We start from the raw sequence: 26,290 nt of genomic DNA on the forward strand, positions 1-26,290 counted from the left end.
AGGAGGGAATGATAGGATAACAAAGGAAATGTGGTGACACCCGAAAATTTGATAAGAGGCACTGAAGCAGGCCTCTGAATGTAAAATTTGCCAATGAAGTAATCCAGGCAAACCAATTAGGATACCATCACGATCGGTTGAAGGCATACAGATTGATTTTATTGAGATGCCAAGGGCCCAGTGTTATAAATATTGCGTAGTGATTTTAGATTTATTTAGTAGGTGGAGTAAAGCTCTACCAACCACTATTACTAAGGAAAAATGTGCACATTTTAATATCTGACAGCAATTCACTGTACACACCACCCACAGGTATCTGGGATGGTGGAAAGAGTCAATGGGGATTGCAAAACAAAATTACCCAGGAGGTAAATCCTTTTTCTGACAAGCAACTATGTTATAAAAATTGGGGATGAAGGAAAATTCAATGGTGAAATGAGGATAGGATAGGGAGACTGAAAAGTCAAGGGGAGTCTGACTAATCATGATCTGGATCAATGTCCAATGAGGGTTAGGTAACCAGGATTTTGGTAAACAGAAGTCTTGTCAGAAAAAGGGAAAGTAAATTACAAAGAGATGTCTATGAAGATGAAATATTATATACTGCTGGTAAAACAATGTTTTTGTATATGTACTGCTTGTAAAACAATGTTTTTTGTATGTGGAATGTGTGAAATTCGAAGCGATGTGCAAAGTTGTGTGTCGCTTTAAGAAGTTTGTCCTTTAAAGTTAAGAAACAGGCATGAATGGGGGGCGGAGCTATACTCGATGGATAAAATGTGTTGGCTGATTATAGATCTTTTGAACCAAGTTTAAAAAAGACTCATCCCGATTAAAGTGTTAAATGAGATTGGAAATGTCAAAATTACAGAGAAAAGTAAATGTATTATTGATTACTGATTCTGAATGAGTTCTTTTGGGAAAGATTGTTTTGATATGATAACAGAGGTTGTCTTTTAAAATGCTAATGAAGCAAGATTACTGTTTTCAAGCAAACAAAAAGATGTTGAAGCATGTGCTGTGTGAGTGAAATGAAGGTAGATGAAAAATGGTCTTGTGACTTAAAAAAGGAGGTTTGAGGGAACTCACAATGAGGGCTAAAAGGTGAGAAGATAAAGTAGATTGGGGAAGAGAACATATTTGGAGAATTGAATATTTAGGTGGGGAGAGCCTCTTCGGGTATAATCGGATTAAAGAATAAATTCACAAGGAAGTGTTAGGAAGGAACATGAAGGATCAAAAGTAGACAAAAGTGCTGGTGAAACTAAGCTGGTGAACAAGATTTACAACTTTTTATTGCCCCTGGAGAGTGGGGGGAAGCCACCAACAGGCCCTGGGCAATTAACTAATTATGTATGGTCGGCAATTAACCCATGTCTTGCCAGATCTACATTCCCAGGTTGGAGGAGCTTTGCTGGGAGCCATAAAAGCTATACGATGGGGGTGCTGGGACAAGAAGAAATTGAGACTGTTGAAAGAACAACCAAGTGTTGCTAACAACATGAACTGCTGTAAAGATTGAAGATCATCATCGCTGGATACATTTGATTGACTGTGAACAGTTTGTGGAAACAAGGACGATGGGCTATTGATGTTCCTTTATTCTGGGGTGGCCCAGCCCACATGGACTGAACTTTCTTCAGAATGGCAAACTTGCGGACTAACACACATTTAAAGGATGGTACACACCTCCTTTTAAACAAGATTGAAGTCAAACATGACAAGCGCAGCAAAGATACCCTGACTACAGACAGTAAGAGGTCTGCAAAGGCCAGTTAAATCTACCTGTTTTTGCCACAACCAAGGCACTGGTGTATTTTAAGGAAACAGTAAGCATGAACCAGTTACACCAGCACACAGGGAAATCCAAATGAAGCCGAATAAAGGCTGAGCAATTTTTATGATCCTTTTCCTGTCCTATGGTAGTATATTAGTGTCACGTCTGGGGGAGGTTGGTGGCCATTTAAAATGTTTGGAGGGACTTGTGAAACGATTGTCCACTATCAATTGATTGTGTTACTAGTGTACTATTAAATTGTCTGATGAGATGCTTATGGTCTTTCGTATGTACTCAGGAAGGACTGTAGTTGTTATCAAAATTTTGATAAAAGGATGGAATGATGAAGCCGAGTTTTAGTTAAAAATATAAGAAGATATTAAATTGGTTTCTGGGCTAGCTTACAGCTTATATTTAGTGTCAAATTAGGCTTTCCTCAGGTTGCGGGGTGTGTGAGATAACATTGTCTCCCAAGTGAAGGAGCTAGAGAGATAGCTGGTCAAATCTTTGAAGTGAGATGCCATAAACCAATGTTTATGGGGAGGAGGCAATAAAGGAAGAGAGGAATAGACAGTCACATCTTTGTAAACAAATAACCTATGTTTATGATGGACCAAATGACAGAGGAAGCAGCGAAGAGAGCTGGGGTGGTCTATTTGGAGATAAACAAATGGACAATGTTTTTAGTATATCTTGTACCATGTAAAAAAAAGGTTTGATGTGATGCATTCTGTGGAAACCTTTTCCAGTACTTCTGACCATGACTAATGTCTGTGGAATGTGATAAGGGGACAAAAAACCTATTTAAAGCAATGTAATTCTGTTGTTCAGAGAAGAGGACCGGGGACAGTTGAGTGTCTACATTGGTCACTTAGCTGGAATCCTCGCTCCCTTCCATCGGCCGCTGTTAAGTAAAGTTTTGAACTGGTCTACCAAACAGTTTGTGTGTTGTCTGTTTATTAAGAAGCGAACCTGGTTTAGTAGTTAAGATAAGTAGCTTTTTCAGGTTGCCTTGCACAAACAACATTAGTGAACCGTTTGGATACTTTAGAACAGCTTTGTGCTTATTTTTCATAATGTCAGCTTTGTATTTCCAGATTTATTTTTAATTTAATTAAAATTATGAAAGAGCCCTATCTGGATTTTTATTCCAGTAATATGGGACATCTTTAACTACTTCCAGCTTGATGTTTGAACAAGTTCTGTTTAATGCTTTGCTTATTCAGGTATTTCTAATCTGTGCAGGTCTGAATTTGTTGGAAGGCCAATCTCGACCAATTACTTGGGATAATTTCCAGATAGTTCACAATGACAATATGAAGGCAGTACGTTTAATAGTAGTGGAAGGTTTGCAGCATGGATGGCTCACTGTTAGAGGTAAAAAGCAAAGGTTTCAACAATTATCTCTCTTCATGTTAGGTACAATTAACATAAATATATTTTTGGGAAAGTATTCTAACCAGAGTTCTTTATTATTCTGAGTTAATGCACATGATTAGGGCATTAACATTTTTAATCATCTTCATTAACATAAAATAGCTTCAAATCAACAAAATTAAAATAAATGTGTTTTACGTGTTGCATGAAGTCAGCTGCCTGTTTATATTGAATTCTGATGTGCTACAGGGCTGCAAGGTAAACAGTGGCAGTGAGTTTTAGAATCAGAGATAATAGCGGAGATTTATTGAATATTTAGTCTACTGACAAATATGATGATCAGCAACATGAAACTAAAGTAAAAGCTGCTTGTCTCACTCTGCTCTGATCTGCTGTGCAACTGAGTCCCTGAAAAGAGGGCCAAGATATATTTGGTATACTATTATTATTTGAGAATGTGTCTGAAACTTTAAAAAAAAAATCATAATTAGCATAACCAGATCAGCTAGATCAATATGGTGGCTTCTAGAACAGATCACGGTCTGGGTATTTTGCAGAGAATAATTCACCTCCTGATACTCCACAATATTTTTCTACTATCTACACTGCACGTCAGCATTGTGATGAGGTTTTCTCCACCAGGCTGGACAAGGGCTATTCCAACATTGCTTCCTGACACCCAGGATAAAGCAATTCCCTAGATTAGCTCTTCATTCACCTTCCTAAACATTCATTCATTCATTCCACCACTGGCACACATTGGCTGCGATGTGTACTATCTACAAGATGGAGTAAAATTACTTACCTAGGTTACCCGAAGTACACCACCCAAACTTGTTATGTCTACCATCTAGAAGGATAATGGGTATATTGTGCATGGGAACACCACCATGTGTAGATTTCCCTCCAAGACACATGTTATTCTGTCTTGGAAATACAACTCTAGCCCTTCAGTATTGCTGGATCGAAATCTTGGAACTCCATTCCCAACAGATTGTAGGGCCATCTTCACTACAAAGACTGCAATGGCTCATAAATATGGCTCATCACCACCTGTTGCAGAACAATTCAAATCGGTAATGAAGGCTGGCCTTGCCAGTGATGGCCAGATCTCAAAAAACGTGAGATCTCAAAAAATGGTTGGCCCATATATGAATATTTCCAACCAGAAATATCTGAAATTTGATCTTACATTAAAGGATGCTTTCCCAATAATTTAGAAGTTTCAATTTCGATCAGTAATTTTTTCCTAAATGTCTTTTTGTAACATTTACTAATAAAATATGATGTAATTGACATAAAATGAATGATAAGTGATGGCATGAAATGTTAATGCAATCTTCATCAGTTTAGTCTCACATTTCATAGACGATTTCTGTTTTTGACTTGTACTATCATCAGGTGCCAAGGGATTCATGTGTAGCATAAAAGACATTATGGATGGAGTTGTGCACTATCACCATGACGACAGTGATACAACCAAAGATTATATTGTATTTCGAATCTTTGACGGTAAACATGCAACAAGACACAAATTTCCCGTTAATATTTTGCCCAAAGATGACAGTCCTCCCTTCTTAATTAACAACCTTGCTATTGAACTAGCAGAAGGAGAATCAAAATTAATAGAGGACCATATGTTACTGTCTTCTGATTTGGATTCTAGTGATGACTACATTTTGTACAAGATTATAATTCTACCACGTGCTGGAGAGATTGTGAAAAAAATGGCACCAGATCTACCAGGTACGTGTTACTGAAACCAAATGGTATTAAAGTTAAAAATATCAAATGAGAATCCCAACAAACTTTTGAACTTGTCTTTTACATGTGTTTTCTCCATATTGCTTTGTAAGAACCACATTAACGCAACATAATCTTCCAGCAACCTTTTCAAATGTCTTTGTTGTCTAATAAGCAAAACTGTCTCCTCTGTTACAATAATCCTGAGTCATCATGTAGATTTTTCAGTTATAGATCATAGAACAGTATAGCCCACAGTATTCATGCTGAAAATGATGCTACGTTAAATTAATCTCCATGATCCATTTCCCTCAATTCTCTGCATATTCCTGTGCCAATCTAAAAGCTTCATAAATGCCACTATTATATCTGTCTCCATCTCCACTGCTGGCACTGCATTGCAACCACTGTGTAAAAAAAAAAAACTTGCCATGCAAATCCTTAAACTTTACACATCTCACATTAAAGCTATGTCTTCTAGTCTTTGACATTTCAACCCTGAGAAAAAGGATCTGATTGTCTACCATATGATTGCATTTTATTTTTGTATATGATTCTATCAGGTCTCTCCTCAGCCACTGACGCTCTAGAGAACACAATACAACTTTGTTCAACTGCTCATTATAGCTAACACCCCCTAAATCAGGAAGCATTCTGGTAAATCTCTTCTGCACCCTCTCCATGGCCTCCGCATCCTTCATGTAATGAGGCGATCAGAACTGCACATAATACTCAAATAGTCATCTAACAAAGTCCTACAATACTGCAACATAATTTACTGACACACCCAATGCCTTGACTGATGAAGGCAAGCAAACCATATGCCTTCTTTATCACTCTATCTACTTGTGTTGCCACTTTCAGGGAGCTATGGACTTCAACCTCACGATCCCTCTGCACATCACTGTTGTTAAGAGTTTTGTGAGTAACTGAATGCTTTGCCCTTACATTTTACTTCCCAAAGTATAACACCTCACATTGCTCAGATTAAAATCTCATCTGCCATTTCATTTTCCATTTCTGAAGCTAATCTATATTCCATAGTATGCTTTGACAGCCTATCTCACTCTCCGTAACTCCAACAATTGTCTGTAAATTTACACACCAACTCATCAGAAATCCTGCAGAACTTTACTGGTTGCAGCCAGAGAATAGCATCCTTCCACCACAACTCTCTAGTCGCCTATGAACAAAGCACTTCTGAAATACAAATGACCAAATCACCATGTATACCATGAATATTATTCTTCTGGATTAGCCTTTTATGTGGGACCTTATCAAATGCCTTAATAAAATCCATGTAGACAACATCCACTGCCCTACCATCATCAATCATCTTTGTCACCTTCTCTAAAAATGTAATTGAGTTTGTAAAACATCACCTGCCACGGACAAAGCCATGCTAACTGATGCTAATCGGCCTCTTCTCTTTAAATGCAAGTAAATTCTATTGTGAAAAATTCTCTACAATTGCTTCCCACCCACTGATGTGAGGCTCATTGGCATGTAAATTCCTAAATGATCTCTACCTCCCTTCTTAAACAAAGGTACAGCATTGACTACTCTCCAGTCCTTTTAGGGCTGAAGGAATCAAGGGATATGGGGAAAAGGCAGGAACGGGGTACTGATTTTAGATGATCAGCCACGATCATATTGAATGGCGGTGCTGGCTCGAAGGGCCGAATGGCCTACTCCTGCACCTATTTTTCTATGTTTCTAAGCCACTGCTGTGGCAAGGGAATGTACAAAGATCTTTGTCAAGACCCCTGCAGTCTCCTCTCTTGTCTCCCTCAATAACCTAAGATAGATCCCTTCCGGCCCTGAGAATTTATCCACCCTAATGGTCTTCAAGAGCCCCAACACCATCCCCTTCTACATCTCAAACTGACTTTGTGTATTAGTATTCCCCACACTGATCTCACTGTCCTTCATCCTCTTTCTTGGTGAATACAGATGTAATGTACTCATGTAGTACCTCACTATATCCATGGACTCCAAGCAGAAATCCCCCCCTATATCTTTGAGCAGGTTTACCTTCTGCTGGGTTACCTTCTTGGTTTTAACATACGTCTTATTCGTGGTCCCTTTCCGCCCTTCTAATGACCTATTTGAATTATTTCCTACTTGGTTTATATTCCTCTGGCCCTGTCTGATTTCACCTTTCTAAACCTTACATTTGCTTCCGTTTTATTTTTCAAAAACATAGAATCTCTTTGGTCATCCAAGTTTTCCCTATCTTGCCATTCTTATCCTTCCATCTTACTGGCACACGCTAATTGTGAACTCTGATCAGCTGACCATTAAACAACTCCACATGTCAGATGTGGACTGACCCAATAACGACTGTTCCCAATGTACTCTCTCTAGCTTTGCCTATCAACGCTGTAATCTGCTTTACCCCAATTTAGTACCTTCCCCCATGGTCAAGACTTATCCTTATTCATAACTATCTTAATTATTCATAATTATCTTTCCTGAACTGAGTTTCCTGCAGCATTGTTATTTCCTCTTATGTTTATAATTTAAAAAAATAATACCTGTAATTCAATCTTGAATTTATGGCGGTCAAAATAAAAAATGACCAGTTAATGTTTGTCATCTTTTATAGTAGTATTTAACTCTATACCATTGACTACATATCTAATGTTTGTATTTTATCATAACTCTTCTGCTGTCAAAGAAGTCCATTTAGGCCCCATGGAGTGTTTGTCAGTTTATGGAGCAATCCTATTTCCCCACTAATTTTCCCTGTGACCTATTCTCCCCATATTCCCATCAGCTCCCCACAGATTCTACCAGTCACCTTGGGGTACTTTACAGTGGCCAATTAATCAACCAACCCACACACTTTTAAAGGCTAAAAGGTTGGAAGTTCAGTCCTGCTGTGATTAGTAATGTTGGCATTGTAAACCAGCCACACTCTGGTTAATTGTTAATTCTGTAGCTGGTCACCTGGTTACTACCAACCAAGTTACTAGTGCAATTAAGCATGTAAGCAGTTTAGTTACATTAATATTACACAATTCTTCACAAAATCTTCACAAAAAACAGTATGTTGGGATAAAAATGAAGATGTTAATTTTTTCATTGGAGTTATCAAAAGAATAAATGGTTGATTTATTGAAATGTGGTTCTGCAAACTAATTGCTGTAACATTCTAAATGGATTTGATGAAGAATATATTTTATTTTCACCTACTACATCAGGATGAAAGTTGCTTAATTGACACTCATTTTTCATTCCACTAAACAAGCATTCTTCATTGAGAATGGAACTAATTTAATGTTGGCCATTTGTTTTATTAAGTAATAATTCCAATTATTATTCAGGTTAGATTTCATGATTTTATGATCTCATGTTTCCTCAGTGCTTATCAACAAGTCATAACAAGAGATCAACAGTTGGGTTTATAAACAAAAGTTTGCAAATATATTCTTATTTATAAAACTTGATATCTACCCTTATATGCTCACTCCTGGTATAGTGGGCTCCTATACCATGTGAAATGGTAAGAGACAATATCAAAAATAGGTGTGATTTTATTTTTTAAACCCCACAGATCCTTGGGCTAAATGAATGATATAATAATTTGTATTTATTAATTATTTTTACTGGCAAATAGCTCTTGTAACTAACTTCATCTGGATATATTATCTGCCCAGAAAAAGATTAAGAGTTGTATAGAATAAAAGTCAAGTCAAGTCAAGTCAAGTCAAGTTTATTTGTCACATACACATACGAGATGTGCAGTGAAATCAAAGTGGCAATGCTCGCAGACTTTTGTGCAAAAGACAAACAACAAAACAACCAAACAAATTATAAACACAATCATAACACACATATTCTAAAGGTACTGGAATATAAAGACATTTACCTGCACTTCTCCATGCTCATCTTTGTACCTGTTACATTTAAAGAGGAAGGAATCTGCCTCTTACTGTGTCATTCTCCTTTATCTCTACAGGTTATCCTGTAAATAGCTTTCTGCAGCGAGATCTCTTCCGTGGTCTGATTTACTATCATCATTTTGGAAGTGAGATCTTTGAAGATTCATTTGAGTTTATTCTGTCTGATAGTCATGATCCACCCAATCTTTCTGACCCCCAGGTAAGAATAATTACAGGCCAAATGAGGCATCTCTTCATAATGTTACGGAGAGTAAAATATCTGAATGTAATAGTAAATATAATAGCAGTGGTTGTTGGAACCAAATATTTGACTGAATGCCAGATAACCCACAAAAACACAAATTCTAAACAGCAAAAACATGTTGTATTTGTTTGCAGCAAAATTAGTGCAAATCACATCAATGTTTGATTATGTTATAAATTTAATATAAATGTAGTTTATTTTATTTTATGTTGAATCAGAAGACCAAACATTCCTTTTCTATATTGATCAATTTGGTGATTTCTGATCCTGGGATTATCATGATCTTAAACAATAAGAGGATTCAAAACAATCATAGTTCCTGGTTAACAATGTCTTTGGTCAGTTATGGTCTGTAAGTTCATGATACAATCAGGACACAAGAAAAGATGGGTCAAAAGATGGCCAGTTTTACAAGGATCTGGTCCCAATACAGAGCTGTAGTCCACAAAATAACAGTTAGGATCATAGGGCAAGTTCTGTGGCTTTATAATGGAGGCAAGTGTTACAGAATTACCTTCCCTGGTTCTGTAATATAATGGAAAACCTCCTCTGCTACTTCTAACACATTTTAATTATGCTTGGTATTTTAGTGTCTTTGGATATTTTCTCTGGTTCAGTAAGCCAAATCAATGCCACGTTGAGTTATATCACTCTGTTCTCTTGAGCCTCATTGACGTTGGTAGGTATAATTGCACCTTAAACTTGAAAACAGAAGAACTAGTTTATTACACAGTAAATAAGCAAGTGAACAAAATGAATAACAAATTAGTAGATTTATAAGATATAGACACAAGGAACTGATGATGTGGTTTACCAAAACAGACACAAAGTGCTGGGGTAACTCTGCAGCTCAGGCAGCATCTGTGGGGAACATGGATAGGTGGCATTTTGTATCGGGATCCTTCTTCACACATCAAGTTAACTATTCTTTGTAACAAGCAGCTGTTGGCTTTTGTTCATCGCATTGTAAGCTAGACAAGACTCAAATGAGATAATTTTCAATGTGGACCTTTGTTGGCCTTATGTAATCCTCACCTGATTGTTGGCCCACTGAGATTACTGGAATGAAAATTAGGCACCTCTGAGTGAGCAGTCTTCGGCTAAAGAGCTGCAAATGCTGCAAATGCTGCAAAACTGAATTAAGAACTTAAAATACAAGAAATGACCAGTGATTCAGGTCATAGGTGTGAAGAGAGAAAAACCATAGAGTCCTCTGTAAGTCTGCCATTGAGGTAACAAAGGTGGAAGTAACTTCTCCTGTTCTTGCCACATCCTTGCCACACAGCCAGTCATGAGTGATGTGGTCTAAGATAACGATATTTAGTCTATGGCCAGGTTATCTAGGTCCAGAGCTAACTGTCGTTTTGCAAACTGCTTGAGCCATCTGCAATCTGTTTATTTGATGGTCAGAAGCTTTCCATCAGCCATGCTAGAGCTACAGTGTAAATCTCAAAGGAGGGTGAAGGTGCATGTAAGAATATCCCTTAGGAAGGTACAACATTGTGTTAGAATGTGCAGTTTTATTTCTGTGCAGTTGGACAGGGCGTGATCTTCAAGAAAGATGGAATGTATATTTTTCTTTTTGTGCTGTTGGACAGAGGATGATCTCCAAAAAATGAAGGGACTGTTTATTGAATAAGAAAATATGGTTGAGTTTACTGGTATGGCTTGGATTTTGTGAAGAAAGAGACTATCTATAATGGAAGTCCTCCTTTTTATCCTCATCCTTTTAGAGCTCCTCATCTAGGCAGTGTGCATTATTCAGTGACACAGTGCAATCTGTGTTACCACGTGTATCTAATACGTAGCGATGAGCTGCAAACTGTGAAATGCAGTAAGCGCTAGTTAGAGGCCAGAAGCAGTAAAATTCAGAACTGAATTCAACTTAATAACCACAGGCTCCAGTAACCATCCATGTTTTTGCTTTGAAGTTCAGCTGCGGCAGCATCACGATAGGCCATGTGAAATTAAGATGTCTCTTTACTGTAGTTAGTAGGAAGCAAAGTACTTTCAGGATTTCAAGGGCAGTGGTCCTGTAAATAAATTAGCATTAGACTTTAAGTGAAATTATGATCCTTTTCTATGTATTGCTAAAGTTTATTAGGTCTCTCTAACCAAATATTTTCATCTTGCAATCTTCCCTTTGGATTTGTTTTAATTTTCATTGCACAATTTAAAAGTATGGACAAAACAAAACTCTATTTAGATCCTTGCTCATTATCATTACACTGTATATCTTTTTGGTACTTTGAAGTATTGTATTAGTTTAGTGAATAAATTAAAATCCTGGAAACACTCAGCAGATCAGACAGCATCTGAGGAAAGAGAAAAAGAGTTAACGTTTCCGTTCTGACCTCTTGTCAGAACTGAGAATTGATTATTTTACTCAAGCACTGGCTTAATACATTTTAGATTAATAGAATCCAAAAAACAGAATAATTATTCTGCTAAAGTACAAGTTTGTATTCTAATGTGCCATCTAATTAGCTAATGTGGAAGAAATGCAGTAAGAGCAGAGGAGCCTGAACACTGATTTAGTGAAGAAACGCCTTGACGTTGTATTATTTTTTGGCTTCCGACTGTTTTCTTGAGCACTTGATGTTCTTGTCTCTCTAAGACTTACTTTGTGTCTGTACTTGCATAATTAGTTTGGCAGCATGAGTACCACATTGGTTGTGAAATGTTCCTACGACCTTCACTTCCATCAACTGTATCACATTGTCGTTAAAAAGAAAGCTTTTTGCGTTAACTGTTGCACCAAAAGCAGTCTCATTACAAATATTACCAGTTATTGTTCTAGAGTTCTGATACACGATTCCCGTTCACAACACACTACATTCATGTGCCTGTTTGGTGTCATGGTTCCACAAGCAACAAGTGCTTACTACACCATTTGAAGCCAGAGTATGTCACCAGGTTTACTTAGAGCCAGTATCTCTTCAAACTGGATGGAGCAAATTAAAGACTGCTCCTAACGTGGAAATGCTATGTGGCTGCATCTAGAGGTGGAAGTCATTTCCAAAGTCCTACCAATTTGCTCGGTTAGATTCGGTTAGTCAGCTAGATTTTTGCCACACCACAGAAAGCCTTGGTAGACACATGTACAGGGAGAGAGAGGTCAGGGTGCAAGGAAGACCTCCAGGCACAGATTAAAACAACAGTGGAAGAAGACAGCTGGCAAAGTCAAGACCAGGAGCATGACCCGAGGACATGGATGGAATGCTGCAAGAAATTCATTAACCTCACATACTTGGTCAAGGTCAGTGAACAAACCACATCTACTAACTGCTTCACTAGCTTTATTTATCCACCAAAGTTATCCATCCATCAGGAATCAGGATCAATACTCACTTGTTCCACTGTACCCTTGAATGTATAAGCCTTAAACTTACATTTCGTAACCTGCATAGAAAACCAACTATTCCAGACAAGCACATCACTAACTTGCTTTCCTCTCTTTTGTATGAGGGGCTTTAAATGTGTGCACATTAATCACAAGGCAAATCAGTAGTTGGCACACAAACAACAGGTGCTGAAGTGCCAAATATCTCTTGATTACGTGGGGGTATTTTTTTTACCACTTAGCCACAAAGCAATATTAATCATTCATTGCCATCATTCTTATCTTCCAGATGGCAGTGATTCATGTAACTGCAGTGAAGGACCAGTTACCAAAAGAGGTTGATGGTGCAACCCGGCAATTAGTAGTGAAAGAAACCGAAATCAGACACATCACCAAGAATCACCTTCACTTCAAAGACACTGAGTACCCTGAGAATGAATTGATGTTTACAATAACTAAACCCTGTTTCTCTTCAACTAATCAGAGGTACACAGTTCCTTTATATTTTGTATTTAATTTATTCCATCCAATGTTTTCAGTTTTTTAAGTGACATTATGGTTGCATTTAGCAGTAGTCAAGGGAAGCTTCCACCTATATTCTATTCTCCTGTTTTTAATGCGGCTGAATCTATGGTTTGGATGCAATAAAAAGGCTTGGCATAAAATTTTACCTAAATTGCAGCTTTTTTGAAATTTATTTTAACCTTGCCACCATTCAAGATTCTTCTCAATAATCTGGTTTTAAATATATACTTTGTTATGTTTAAGAAGGAACTGCAGATGCTGGTTTAAACCAAGGGTAGACACAAAAAGATGGAGTAACTCAACGGAACAGGAATGAGTGATGTTTCGGGTCGAGATCCTTCCTCAGATTGGTTAGGGATAAGGGAAACGAGAGATATAGATGGTGATGAGATAAAGAACAATTAATGTAAGATGTGCAAAAAGATGTGGTAACATGGTAAAGATTGATGAATCCAGTTAAAAACAAGTCATCCTACCAATTTCTGTTGATGAGTAACTTGATTTTAAATAACTTTTCAGAAACATACCAAATTATTTTATGGTTAGACTAGAATCTACACGAAGTTCCTTCACTAATTTAAATATATATATATATTAATTCAAAACTTGTAGATTTGCTAACCTGCTTAGTTCATATATGATATGATTTGGATAGGAACAGAGCACAATAAGACAATGCCTTGAAATTTAATGATGATAACAATTTCTTGAAAAGCTTGAACACACAGATCGAAAAAAGTCCTTGTAAAATTTGAGTTTAGTATCTGATTTATATTTGAGAATTTCGAGTTAGTTAATTGGAAAATCAGGTTGTATGATTGATAATTAGATGTATGACACAATAAACTCAAATTTTATAAGGACCTTATTCTATCTTTGTGCTCAACGATATTATGCTTTTCAAGAAATTGTAATCATCGATTAAAATCCTTAAATCTGTATCTATATAGACATAGACATAGAAACATAGAAAATAGGTACATTCAGCCCTTCGAGCCAGCACCGCCATTCAATATAATCATGGCTGATCATCCAAAAACAATACTCCCCCTCCCCCCCCCCATTTCTCTTGATTCCCTTAGCCCTAAGAGCTAAACCTAACTATATATAGATACAGATTTAAGGATATGTGCATTCATAATTCTGAAAAAATTCACTTTATTCAAATTTTATCTTCATTGTCCATTACAGAATACCTGATGCTGGCAAAATTGTTTTCACGGACAGTACAAACAATATGAAGAAGGATCCTTCTGTCCCCATGCTGAAATCCTTTACACAGGTACCTTAAATTGTTTGAGAATGCTGCATTTTAAATTAATATGACACATGCAAAATAGCATTAAAAAGGTGATAACATTCTCAAAAGATTTGTGCAAATATTAAATAAAGCATATTTTTTTAAATATTGTACGGTACTTTAATACTTTCTATGTTTGAAATCAAGAGTTGCCCAGTACTGTTAGAATTATACTGATAATTGAAATGTAACACAAAATTAAGAGGTAATAAGTTTGATCCAACTAACCAACATTGTCATTATAAACTTGTGCTTATGATTTCATATTATTATGCTGTTGGTGAACAATTCTCCCAATTTCTTCTATTTTCCTCATGGCAAAATCAGCCTCGGGCTCCTCCTCCTTTCCCTTCCATGGCCCACTAGCATAAGAAGGGTTACATAGAGATCTTCTCGCTGATCATGAGTTTCTCCAGGTGTAACATAAAGAGTGGAATGGTTAGTGACTTATAATGGCAAAACAGTGATTTCTTCCATCATAGCATAATCCACATAGAGATCTTCCTGATTCAATGGACTAAAAGAGTTTTTTCAAAGTTCAATTCCATATATTTAATTTTGAATATGATTTTTTGAACTGATTTAGGAATGCTATAGAACTAGGAGGGGTGTGACCTTCAAATAAATCTAAGCACAAATGCAGGAAATTCTCAGCAGGTCAAGAAGTATCTGTGAGAAGAAACACAATTAACTTTTCAGGTCAATTATTTTTAGGAGCTCTTTTAAAGAACTGACAGAGGCAGGATGCATCAAAGGGTTGATTTATGTGGTGTTATGCTCCTGTCCCACTTAGGAAACCTGATCGGAAACCTCTGGAGACTTTGCGCCCCACCCAAGGTTTCCGTGCGGTTTCCGTGCGGTTCCCGGAGGTTCCCGGAGGTTTTTGTCAGTCTCCCTACCTGCTTCCACTACCTGCAACCTAAGGCAACCACCTGTAACCTCCGGGAACCGCACGGAAACCTTGGGTGGGGCGCAAAGTCTCCAGAGGTTTCCGTTCAGATTTCCTAAGTGGGACAGGGGCATAAGATTGCATGATACCTCCGGAAGAACGACAGTATCTGCAATACTGATATGTTTGCCACCTGACGATATCTTCTTTGTTTTGATTTCAGATTAGCAACTGGATGATAAATTATGGTAGCACACTAAACTGTTTGTGCAGATGAACCTGACCTTCCAGTTAGCAGAACTAGAGAAGCACAGGAATTTTAGTTTATTAATTCCATTAAATTTATAAAGCAAATTAAGAGCTTTTATTTGAACAATCACTTTTATCAGTACTGGTTACTAGTGATCTCTTCTATAACACTCCAGTCATTACTGAGTTTCCTTTGAGCTGGGTTTTCAAAGAAATAGGGCTGACCAGATGGCTTTGAATCTGGATAATCTAAAGAAATATGTTTGATTTCTCAAGACCGATCATGTGCAGCTAATTCAAAGTGATCACTACCTTAATGAATTTGAGGTCCAAAGATCACACCAGCTTATGGCTCACAAACTAGACATTGACATGAAATTATATGTTTCGCTGGGATTCCAAGCTCATTTGACAGAATTTCACAATTCATTGGTATGAAATACTGGTGCAGTAAATATCCCAATAACACTTTACTTTGGCATGTACCTGTCCTTTCCATGTACCTGTCCAAATGTTTCTTAAATGTTGCGACACTACCTGCCTCAACTCCGGCAGCACATCCCATACACCCACCACCCTCTGTGTGAAACATTTGCCCCTCAGGTTCCTATTAAATCTTTCCCCCCTCACCTTAAACCCATGTTTGTTTTTTGAGTCCAGAATCTTTGCTAATCAGGCAACACTAGAATCTGATTCTCAGAGTTTTACTATACTCGAGATCTTATCCATGTAGATTAGATGCATGGTTCATTATTTGACATATAATATTATAGGATAATGTGATTATAATTAAGAATTGGCTTGATTATATCTGTTTTAATTCTTTTGTACTGGATGAGATGGGAAAAACAATAAAGTAACTACAGAATAATGTTTTAGTTCGTTATATTACAATGGAAAAAACATCTAAAGGGCACACGTTTTCTATTGATTTATAAATTATACACATAAATCTGAAATTTCTAAATGTATTCTGGATAATTAATTTTCAGATTGAATGAAGAAAGATTAAAAAAAACAACCTGCATCTTTAGATGGAGATTCACATAATATAGCATAATAGTGCATGATAATTTAGCATGATATAACAATGCAATATAAAAACTATGTTTTATTATATTATACAGAGTAAGAAAGTTAAAATTTGAACATTATATATAATCTACTTGCTCTTATTTCATTATTTAAATGCTTCAAAGTATTGGTTTGATTGTTAAATCCTAAACTAAATCCTGGCTATTGTTCCACTGCTGAATTCTGCTGGTGAGCAAGATCTCACAAACATGGGCAGTTAAACCAATGACTGTTGCAATACTAAAATATATTTGTATTTCTGGGCATGCTGAAATATTATTTAAATATTGACAGGTAAAATCATTCAATGAAGTGGGAGGTTACTGCTCACCTTTGAATGAAGCCTCAAACATGGAAATTTTAAAGAGCCAGTGTAAAAGAAAATCCAACAATCAAAGCATAACATGCTTGTCAATGTGAAACCAAGTACCTTAAAGATTCTCATGAAGTCTGTTGCAATTTTCAGGTATCATGCTGCAACCACTGCAATGCACTGCATGGAGTCATATTATGGTTATGTAATAAAGGGTAAAAGTGAGTTGTGTAGTCCATAATATTATAATTTATGTAAATATTGGCAAGATTAATGACAGCAAGTTGGATATTATAGGAGTGTGTTGGGAGAACTGGTTCAGGGGAAAGTGGAGGAGGTTGAATTATGTTAGTTTAGATAGTTGGCGTAAGAACAAAGGCAATGTTCATTTAAACTGAAGTGCAGAAGAATGTTTTCTAGCAGAGGGTGCTGAATCTCTGGAATCCTCCAGAGGGCTGTGGAAGCTCAATCTTTCAAGGTACTTAAAAAAGAGGCAGATACATGTTTGAAAGTGTTTTGTGAAACTCACTGAAGAAAGTTTGAAGGATGTGGCAGCCGTGATCATTAGAATAGCAGTGCAAACTTGAGGGGCCAGATGACCTACTCCTGCTCCCGTTTTCCTGTGTTTTCATCTTGTGATTGCTGGAGGAGGTGCTACTACCTGGAATACAGCAGAGAATTTCCACACATTTCATCAATTGAGTTCAAAACTGCCACTGTTGAAATGTTTTGGAAGCAATGGTGCCTGTACCTTCTGCTTGGCATTGGCAGTGCTAATGAATGCTACGGCTTCGAGAAAAGGTGTGCTCTTTTATCAGAGCTGATGGCTGTCAGCACTTTCTCAATTGTCAAAAGCAATGTACAATATTATAGTAGCTGATTGCCTTGGAGGGACAAAGTGGCCTGCATGGTATATGCTAATCACTCAACCCTAAAATATAACATGCATTCCATCTCACATAACGATTACAAAAGTGTGTAGGTATATTTAGTATGGCACTAAAGGTGAAGTCTCACCATGTTTTCATATTCCTTGAATGTGCCTTTCCAAAGCAGTATTTCAGCCTTCACTTCCACAGACTCTCTTACAAATATATTACTTTCTTGCTGAAATTAAATTATTTCTAGATAAGTAATTCAGTTCCAAAGTGGACATTGATGTGGTAACTAAAATGTACAACCAAGCAGTGCGACTGTAGAGCTCCATCAATGGTTGGCCAATTGCGATGTCCTGTGTGTGCCCACAACCAATGCATTAGCGATTGGGCAATCTTTGCACCCACTTCAGTGGTAGCACTAGTACTTAATTCCATCCCGAAAGGCAACACTCTGAACACTGTAGTTTTGTCTTCAGGGGTTGGACAATATAAGCTGTGACACCTGGACCCTGAACCCTCACTGCTGAGCCTAGTGTAAACAATGGCTGTTTTCTTTTTTTTTACCATATGGCAGATACTGGACATGCATAACATTATACACAGTCTTAAACAGGATATATAGTATAATCAAAAAGAAAATATATTGGAAATGGTATTATCACGTCACAGTGAAAAACATTGTTTTGCGTGCTATCCTGGTAAATCAATCGATACACGAGGACAACAAATAGTGCAACAAGTGAATGAAAACAGAATATAGTGTTACAGCTGCAGGGAAAATGCGGATGTAAAAGTGCAAGGGCCGCAATATAGATGATTGGATGATCAAGCATACATCCTTAGCATCTGGGACATCCGTTCAGGAGTCTAATAACAGCAGGGAAGAAGCTGTTCAGGAATCTGATGGCTTGTGCTTTCTTCCCTTTGTACTAACATGGCAAGATAACATCCCTCGACAAATTAACGAAAATGAACATTCTGATCTTCTTTGTCTTTATATTACGTCTTGCGTGATTAATTATTTTAGATGTGAAGGTGGCTTTTACTTGCATAATAGATTATATTGAATGATTTTAGGAAGTGAGAGCACTGGTCTTGTGTCAACTGGGATTCCTCAGATTCTTCTTTGACATTGACACTATCCGTTGCAGATGCAGTGATGCTGGATGGAGTTTTGAGTGCCCATAGAGAAGTGAAGCGTGATGCGTTGCAAATTGGATGTAGTGATCATGGATTCTATTGGGATGTTGGACCACTGTAGCTGATATTATTTCTATCACTGAATATAACATTGTTCTGTAATTTTGCAAGAAGCAGTAATGTTCAAGTGATTTGCCTTGGACATGAACAGTATGCATAACTTTCTTCCATGGCTGTATAATTATCTCTATTTTGCATGAGTGTGCAGCCAGCAGAGTGTGCTTTTGTAATGTGTGAAGCCGAAGTTGGCAACAAGTTTCCTGAAGCCATTACTATTGAAAGGTAGTCCAGTGTAGGTCTTTACTGGTTGCAGATCATCAAACATCAGACATGTTCAAGCTGGATAGTAACTTTTGCAGATGTATAACTGATAAATTCTGCAATAGAGAATTTACTATTGTCATCAACAACTAATAAACACTTGATCACCAGAGCTGAGATCAACAAAGTGAGATCACTAATGTTTATCCACAGCCCACTGGGAAATCCCAGCATTTGTATCATTTATTGCATTCACTGTGATTATAGTGGTTGCTTAACGTGGTATATAAATGTTAACTTTGTGTTTCTGGAAACCATATAAACTCCATCAACAATTGGAGTCATTTTCACTATTCCTTGATGGTCATCATGAGCAACATCTCTAAAATATTCCATTTGCGACTGTTGGCTGACAATGAAATCATCCCATAGCACCAGATCTGAAGTAGATACAATCATATAATCATCAAAAACTTTGTATAAATCTTCAGTGTATCTGAGAAAGGACATGGTTTCTATGGTATGTTTCAGTTCTTTTGATTAATTGGACTGGGTGACATGTTTCATCTATGGAGCTTTGATTTTGCTAAGTGATTTCCTCCTGGATGGTGTGTTCATGCTGACATACTGTTCTGTGACCTCTTTGCAACTAGTAGGGTCAGTAGTAGAGGCTACAGATGCAATGCCTACAATATGAACAATTAACAATGTATTAAAATGCAGAAGAAGATCACCGTTACCAAAGGTTACATAGAACATTGCGTTAACACTCCTGGGGTCTTTTGTAATGAAAATGGTCTCTGAACTGGTAATGTGTGATGCAACAATAAGAAAATACTCTGGCACCTCTTCACAGAATGGGACAGCAATTAAAGATTTGTTAACTGAACACATTGACGGATTGCTGTATCAACTAATTAACTTGCAAGTTGCAAATATTTGCTTCACCGATGGTACACAAAAAAGCTGGAGAAACTTAGCGGGTGCAGCAGCATCTATGGAGCGAAGGAAATAGGCAACGTTTTGGGCCGAAACCCTTCTTTGCTTCACCGATGATGGATTGTAATATATTGCAAATATGCATTCAGGATCATCATAGTTATTGTTGATATCTGCACCGGCTTCAACACTTGCAATTTGCAATAAAAAAAGGAAAATGTTTGCATAGTCAGCAAGTGTGACTGCATCAGTGAGAGGAAAAACAGTTAATGGTTTAAAGTTGCTGAACCTTTGTTCAGAACTTGCTACATGCAGTTCAGATGTGCTGGGTTTGATGAATTCCAAACTTCTGCAAATCAGTTGATATTTTTCCACGTATCTTGTACAGTTTTCCCTCAGAGAACATTCAGTTTTGTGGACTTTGCTCCGAAAACAATGATAGAGCTATTTTGAATTCTGCTTACATCAGTGAAACTAGCAACTGTTCTCTGCTGACAGTTTCGATTGAAAGGTTTTTTCCTTCTGCATCAAAAGGCAATAACTTTGCTAACTCAAGTTTGATAACCTTTGAAAAGGCTGATTGAATGGCGCAGTAGACTTGATGGGCAGAAAGGCCTAATCCTACTCCTATCACATGATCTTATGAAAATCCTCTCAATGCCTCTTCAACCTGGCAAAGCCATTACTCCCAGCAGAACAGAACTGAGAATATCTCAGAATGTATGTTAAATGGCATGAAGTTGGGCAAATAAAGTCTTCAGGTCCAGGTGGCTTAGGTCTGCGTACATTCCAACTAGAGGCTAAGGAGGGTAACCAATGTCAGAGCTTATAGGAGAAAAGGAAACAAAGAAAGCATGGGATTAAAAAGCAAAATGCAAAAATATGCTTGGTAATATAGGGAGAATTGAGTTGAATATAAAAAAAATAACAGATACTGTAAGATCACTGAAAAAGGAAATGATAAACATTGATTTGTCCATTCTGTAAATAAAGAATCCAGAGGTCTTTTGTCAGAGGAGCAGTTTTATACTAATTAAATGTCAGAATGAAAAGGCAGAAGGTAAGGCTGTCTATCAAGACTGTTTTAGTGTTTATCAAGGAAGAAGATTTGCCAAAGCTATGTGCTAGTTGGTCGCAAATGTTACACCTTTTATTTCCAAAAACGGGAGAAAGATAAACCTTGCAATCAATTAAGCCGATCTTTAATGTCAAAACAGAAAATGCTGGAAATACTCAGCAGATCAGGCAATTTTGTGTGGCGAGAGAAATAGTTTCCCTTCCAGGACAATAATCTATCATCAGAACCCAGATTTTCAGTTTCTGCAGTTTTATTCATTGAAGGTTTATTTATTTAATGTTGGTAAGTAGGAAACATGTAGAAAGAAAAATGAAGGATAAAATTAACATCCATTTGGTCAAATATGGATTAATGACCCCATTAACTGGAGAGTTTTGATGATGTATCAAAGAGTGGATGTGATGGTGCAGTTGATGGCACGTTAAGAAGTGAGCGGTGATGTGTGGCTGCCATCTGCAATGATCCACAGCTAAAAAGATTTAGGGCCATGTGTGATCTTCACCTCCACAGGCAGCAGGTGACAGGTATCAGCCATGTCTGCTATGAAACTGTTGATTGCCAGGTGTGAGGTTAACAGTGTCTAAGAAAACAGCTATGCTTCTATCTTTCCAGACAACAACCTAAATGGCAGCCAACGTATCTATCTGGAAGCCAAATCTGCTGGCCACAGCCTTCCTTCCTTCTTCCCCCTCCTCACCTCTCTCCTCCCCATCCCTCCACCCCCACATCACCATCATCCTCCTTTGGCCTGAATACCTGGTCACAGGCTTCATCTTGATCCTGATTTTGGGCCAATTATCACAAACACACATTTTTTCACATTTAGAACCTGTAAGTTGTGGACAGTTGGGGTGAGGGAGAGAATACAAAGAATGGGAAATGAAAGCTGCAAAATGCAGAACTATGGGGGTGTAGAGCAGGTCGGGCTAAGAGAGGAGAACTGTGACAATATTATAGACAGATGATCTATATTATGGACAAAACCTGAAACAAGTGACTGAGGGCAAACAAGGCAGAACATACAGATGGATATCGCATTGGAGAGAGGAGTAGAGTTGCTACATGGTAGGATTTCCTCAAAGAGAAGGGGCTGTGAATTGACATTCAAGTGAAAATCAAAAATATTGTGGATGCTGGAAGTCTTAAATGAAAACAGAAAATGTTGCAAGCACTCAGCAGATTTAGCAGCATCTGTGACAGAGAAACCGAGTTGCTGGTTCTTGATTCATATTTATAAGTTTACCTCATTCATCCATCAAATAGGATACTTCAGCAACCTTGAAGGATGTTTCCTTTGTCCAATCTATCCGTTCCCCATCTTTTCTGGAATTTAAAATGGAATTGGTTTCTTTTTTCCCCAGTTCTAACAAATGGTCTATGACTTGCAATTTTAACCTTGATTCTCTTTCCACAGATGCTGCCTGACCTGCTGAATATTTGTGGCAGTTTCTATTTTTAATTCAGATTTCCAGCATTTGTAGTTTTTTGATTTTCAAATCCAGGTAGCTCATAGGTAGCAGATGAGTGTGTGTCAGATCTGAAGTTAGAACTGGGGTTGGGAACACAGGGATTTGGGACATGGGTGTAAAAATAATGAGGAAAATTACTTTGGGATGTTTAAAAAAAATCAGTCTAGGAGGTGAAGGGACAGTTTGGACATGCATTTCAGCTCGTTCCCAGTGATATATAGTTGAGGACTCCAGCAACAGTGCCTCAAACAGTATTGGCAGCAATCTGTGGGTTGATAAAGGACGGTGGGTTGGAACAAATGCAAAGCAAAATATTTAGAAGATCACGACCTTGGATGCTCTGGCTATGGATAAGAGAAACAAAGTCACCTTTAACTAATACAGAATCACATCTAACCCCTCCAGTTAAGGTCAGTTTTGTTATGAGTGGCCTGTGCAGTTCTTGCACATTTATTTATGAACTTACATTACATGCCATATGATGTCAGTCTGCATGCCCAAGAGCCCTTGTGCACCATCAGTATGGGTGTCAGAGGTTATAGGGAAAAGGCAGGAAAATGGGGTTAGGAGGGAGAGATAGATCAGCCAGGATTGAATGGCGGAGGAGACTTGATTAGCCAAACAGCCTAATTCTGCTCTTATCACTTATGATCTATGATCTTGTGATCAGCAGGCTTCTGTCCTGCATGTTTCAGGACTCCATTCTAGCATGGCAGTCTCTGCTGCATTGCTGCAGATGAAGGCAGGACTGAGAAGGTGCACATTTTACTGGCTTCCTCTTGATCTCCATTAAGCCAGTTGAACCTTGAGTTTGCCTCATATCATTAGAGGCCCTGCTGAACAGTCAGCATCTGGAGGTCTTCATCAACTCCTATCAACTGGCCATCTATATCAACGGCTGGTAGCTTCATTATCTCACGTAGATTTAGTTGAAGCAGATGTATGGAGATCCAACAAGTTGTGACGCAGTGGCCATCTCACTCTGAAAATAATGTACATGGGAATATAGATACCATCCATCTAATAAACGTGGCCAAACTACTACCAATGTCATTGAATAAGTATCAAAGGTTTGCTGACAATATTAGCATACTCTGATAGCCCTTAGGTTGTGGATGTCCTATCAGCAGATGCATAATTTGCACTGGTGGCAGTAAAGATGGAGAATATTAAGCCTTTTTTCATGTCTTTTGTCAGACCAAACCACTGTAGAGGAATGTACAAAGGATGAAGGAATGTGGTGTTCTCTGCCAGTTTGCTGTTGGTCTAGTGTACACTCTCGCTCAGCTTGGAGAGAATCATTGCAGCTTTTGCTAAGTGTATGTTGATTTCAGCAACAAGTGACAGATTCCTGGGGATTGTGGTGCCTCGATATGTAAAGCTGACAACAACATCCAGCAACACATTATCACCACTACTTCATGGTAGTGCAGCAGCCTCCTGGGTTGTTTTGTTAGTCTTCATGATGTTGTTGGTCAGTCTTAACACATTACGTAGGTGGGAGAGTCTGACCATGTGCCTCTAGAACCCAGTGTGGGATGTTAGAATGGCATCTTTGACATGGGGCTGTTTCACTGATGCCCTGGCTCTCATAGTCATAATCATACTTTATTAGCCAAGTATGTTTTGCAACATATGAGGAATTTGATTTGCCATAGTCATACCAATTAAAAGCAACAAGACACACAAAATACATTTTAACATAAGCATCCACCACAAGGACTCCTCCTTATTCCTCACTGTGATGGAAGGCAAAAAGAAAGTGCAATCTCTTCCCTTGTCTGTCCTGCAGGAGTTTTTGTGTAGAATTGGAGGGAAGGTGTTAGAGGAAATCTCCTCAAGGTATGCCTACTTTGAAGAAGTTCTCCTCCTCCGTCCAGAGAAAGTTTCACAACCTCCTCTCTAACTGCTCCCCCTCTCTAACTGTTCCCCCTTCCCTCCAACTCTACGACTACATCCTTACCCAGACTCGATACCACAGCCCTTGCTGTCTCCTCCCCTTCCTATCTCTCCCTCAGCCCTCGGGCTCCTCCTCCTCCTTTTGCCTGTCTTCTCCCCGCCCTTCCTCCACCCCCCATCAGTCTGAAGAAGGGTTTTGGCCCGAAACGTTGCCTATTTCCTTCGCTCCTAGATGCTGCTGCACCCGCTGAGTTTCTCCAGCATTTTTGTGTACCTTCAATTTTCCAGCATCTGCAGTTCCTTCTTAAAAACTAATGGCTTTCAACGACTGTATGAATGAATGTTGGTGTGGATGTGGATTTTCTGCTTTAAATGCAAAAGTTAGGTATGTCCCAATGATACAATCTCAGAGTGAACTGGGTCACGGGTAGCATTATTCAGATTCAGATTCAGATTCAGATTCAATTTTAATTGTCATTGTCAGTGTACAGTACAGAGACAACGAAATGCATTTAGCATCTCCCTTGAAGAGCGACATAGCAAACGATTTGAATTTAAAAAAAAAAATAATAAGTGTCCGGGGGGGGTGATTGGCAGTCACCGAGGTACGTTGTTTAGTAGAGTGACAGCCGCCGGAAAGAAGCTGTTCCTCGACCTGCTGGTTCGGCAACGGAGAGACCTGTAGCGCCTCCCGGATGGTAGGAGGGTAAACAGTCCATGGTTGGGGTGAGAGCAGTCCTTGGCGATGCTGAGCGCCCTCCGCAGACAGCGCTTGCTTTGGACAGACTCAATGGAGGGGAGCGTGGAACCGGTGATGCGTTGGGCAATTTTCACCACCCTCTGCAATGCCTTCCGGTCGGAGACAGAGCAGTTGCCATACCATACTGTGATGCAGTTGGTAAGGATGCTCTCGATGGTGCAGCGGTAGAAGTTCACCAGGATCTGAGGAGACAGATGGACCTTCTTCAGTCTCCTCAGGAAGAAGAGACGCTGATGAGCCTTCTTGATCAGAGTAGAGGTATTGTGGGTCCAAGAGAGGTCATCGGAGATGTTGACTCCCAGGAACCTGAAGCTAGAAACACGTTCCACCTCCGTCCCGTTAATGTGGATGGGGGTGTGCGTGCCACCTCTGGACTTCCTGAAGTCTACAATGAGCTCCTTGGTCTTCTTGGAGTTAAGGGCCAGGTTGTTGTCAGCGCACCATGCTGCTAAGTGCTGGACCTCCTCCCTGTAGGCCAGCTCATCGTTGTTGCTGATGAGGCCAATCACCGTTGTATCATCTGCATACTTGATGATGGTGTTAGTACCATTTACAGGTGTGCAGTCATAGGTGAAGAGGGAGTAGAGGAGGGGGCTCAGCACACAGCCCTGAGGAACGCCGGTGTTCAGGGTGAGGGTTGAAGAGGTGTGCTTGTCTAACCTCACAGACTGGGGTCTGTTGGTTAGAAAGTCCAGTATCCAGTTGCAGAGGGAGGGGTCGATGCCCAGGTATGTGTATATTGAAGATGCTGTGGAAATTTGTTTTTGGTATTGACTAGCTCCAGCTGATGCCAAAGTCCCTACAGTGTACATCTCCAGGAAATGTTCGGGCATGGATTGTTCTGAAAGATATTTAGTTACACAAAGTTCACGATAGCAGCATGAGATCATGGAATTGTAAGCACAGAAATTGACCCTATTATCCCATCTTGTCTATGCCAAACTGTAATGCTGAAGTATGCTAGTTCCATTTGCCTGCATAAGGCCTGTATCCCTTTACACACTTCCTATCTAAATACTTGTCCAAATGCCCCTTAAATATTATAATTGTATCTGCCACCACCA

At 38.6% G+C, this 26,290-nt stretch overlaps 1 protein-coding gene across 1 annotated transcript in view; it reads left to right on the top strand.

Annotated features, from left to right (window-relative positions):
- Positions 1–26,290, top strand: part of frem1b (Fras1 related extracellular matrix 1b) — a 147,191-nt gene that overhangs the window by 34,389 nt on the left and 86,512 nt on the right. The window contains 5 exon segments of the mRNA XM_055641852.1: positions 3,023–3,154; positions 4,556–4,900; positions 8,862–9,004; positions 12,682–12,878; positions 14,109–14,199. Coding sequence (XP_055497827.1) covers positions 3,023–3,154; positions 4,556–4,900; positions 8,862–9,004; positions 12,682–12,878; positions 14,109–14,199 — 908 coding nt within the window.

The sequence above is a fragment of the Leucoraja erinacea genome, chromosome 10 (assembly GCF_028641065.1).
Source record: "Leucoraja erinacea ecotype New England chromosome 10, Leri_hhj_1, whole genome shotgun sequence".
Taxonomy (NCBI): Eukaryota; Metazoa; Chordata; class Chondrichthyes; order Rajiformes; family Rajidae; genus Leucoraja; species Leucoraja erinaceus.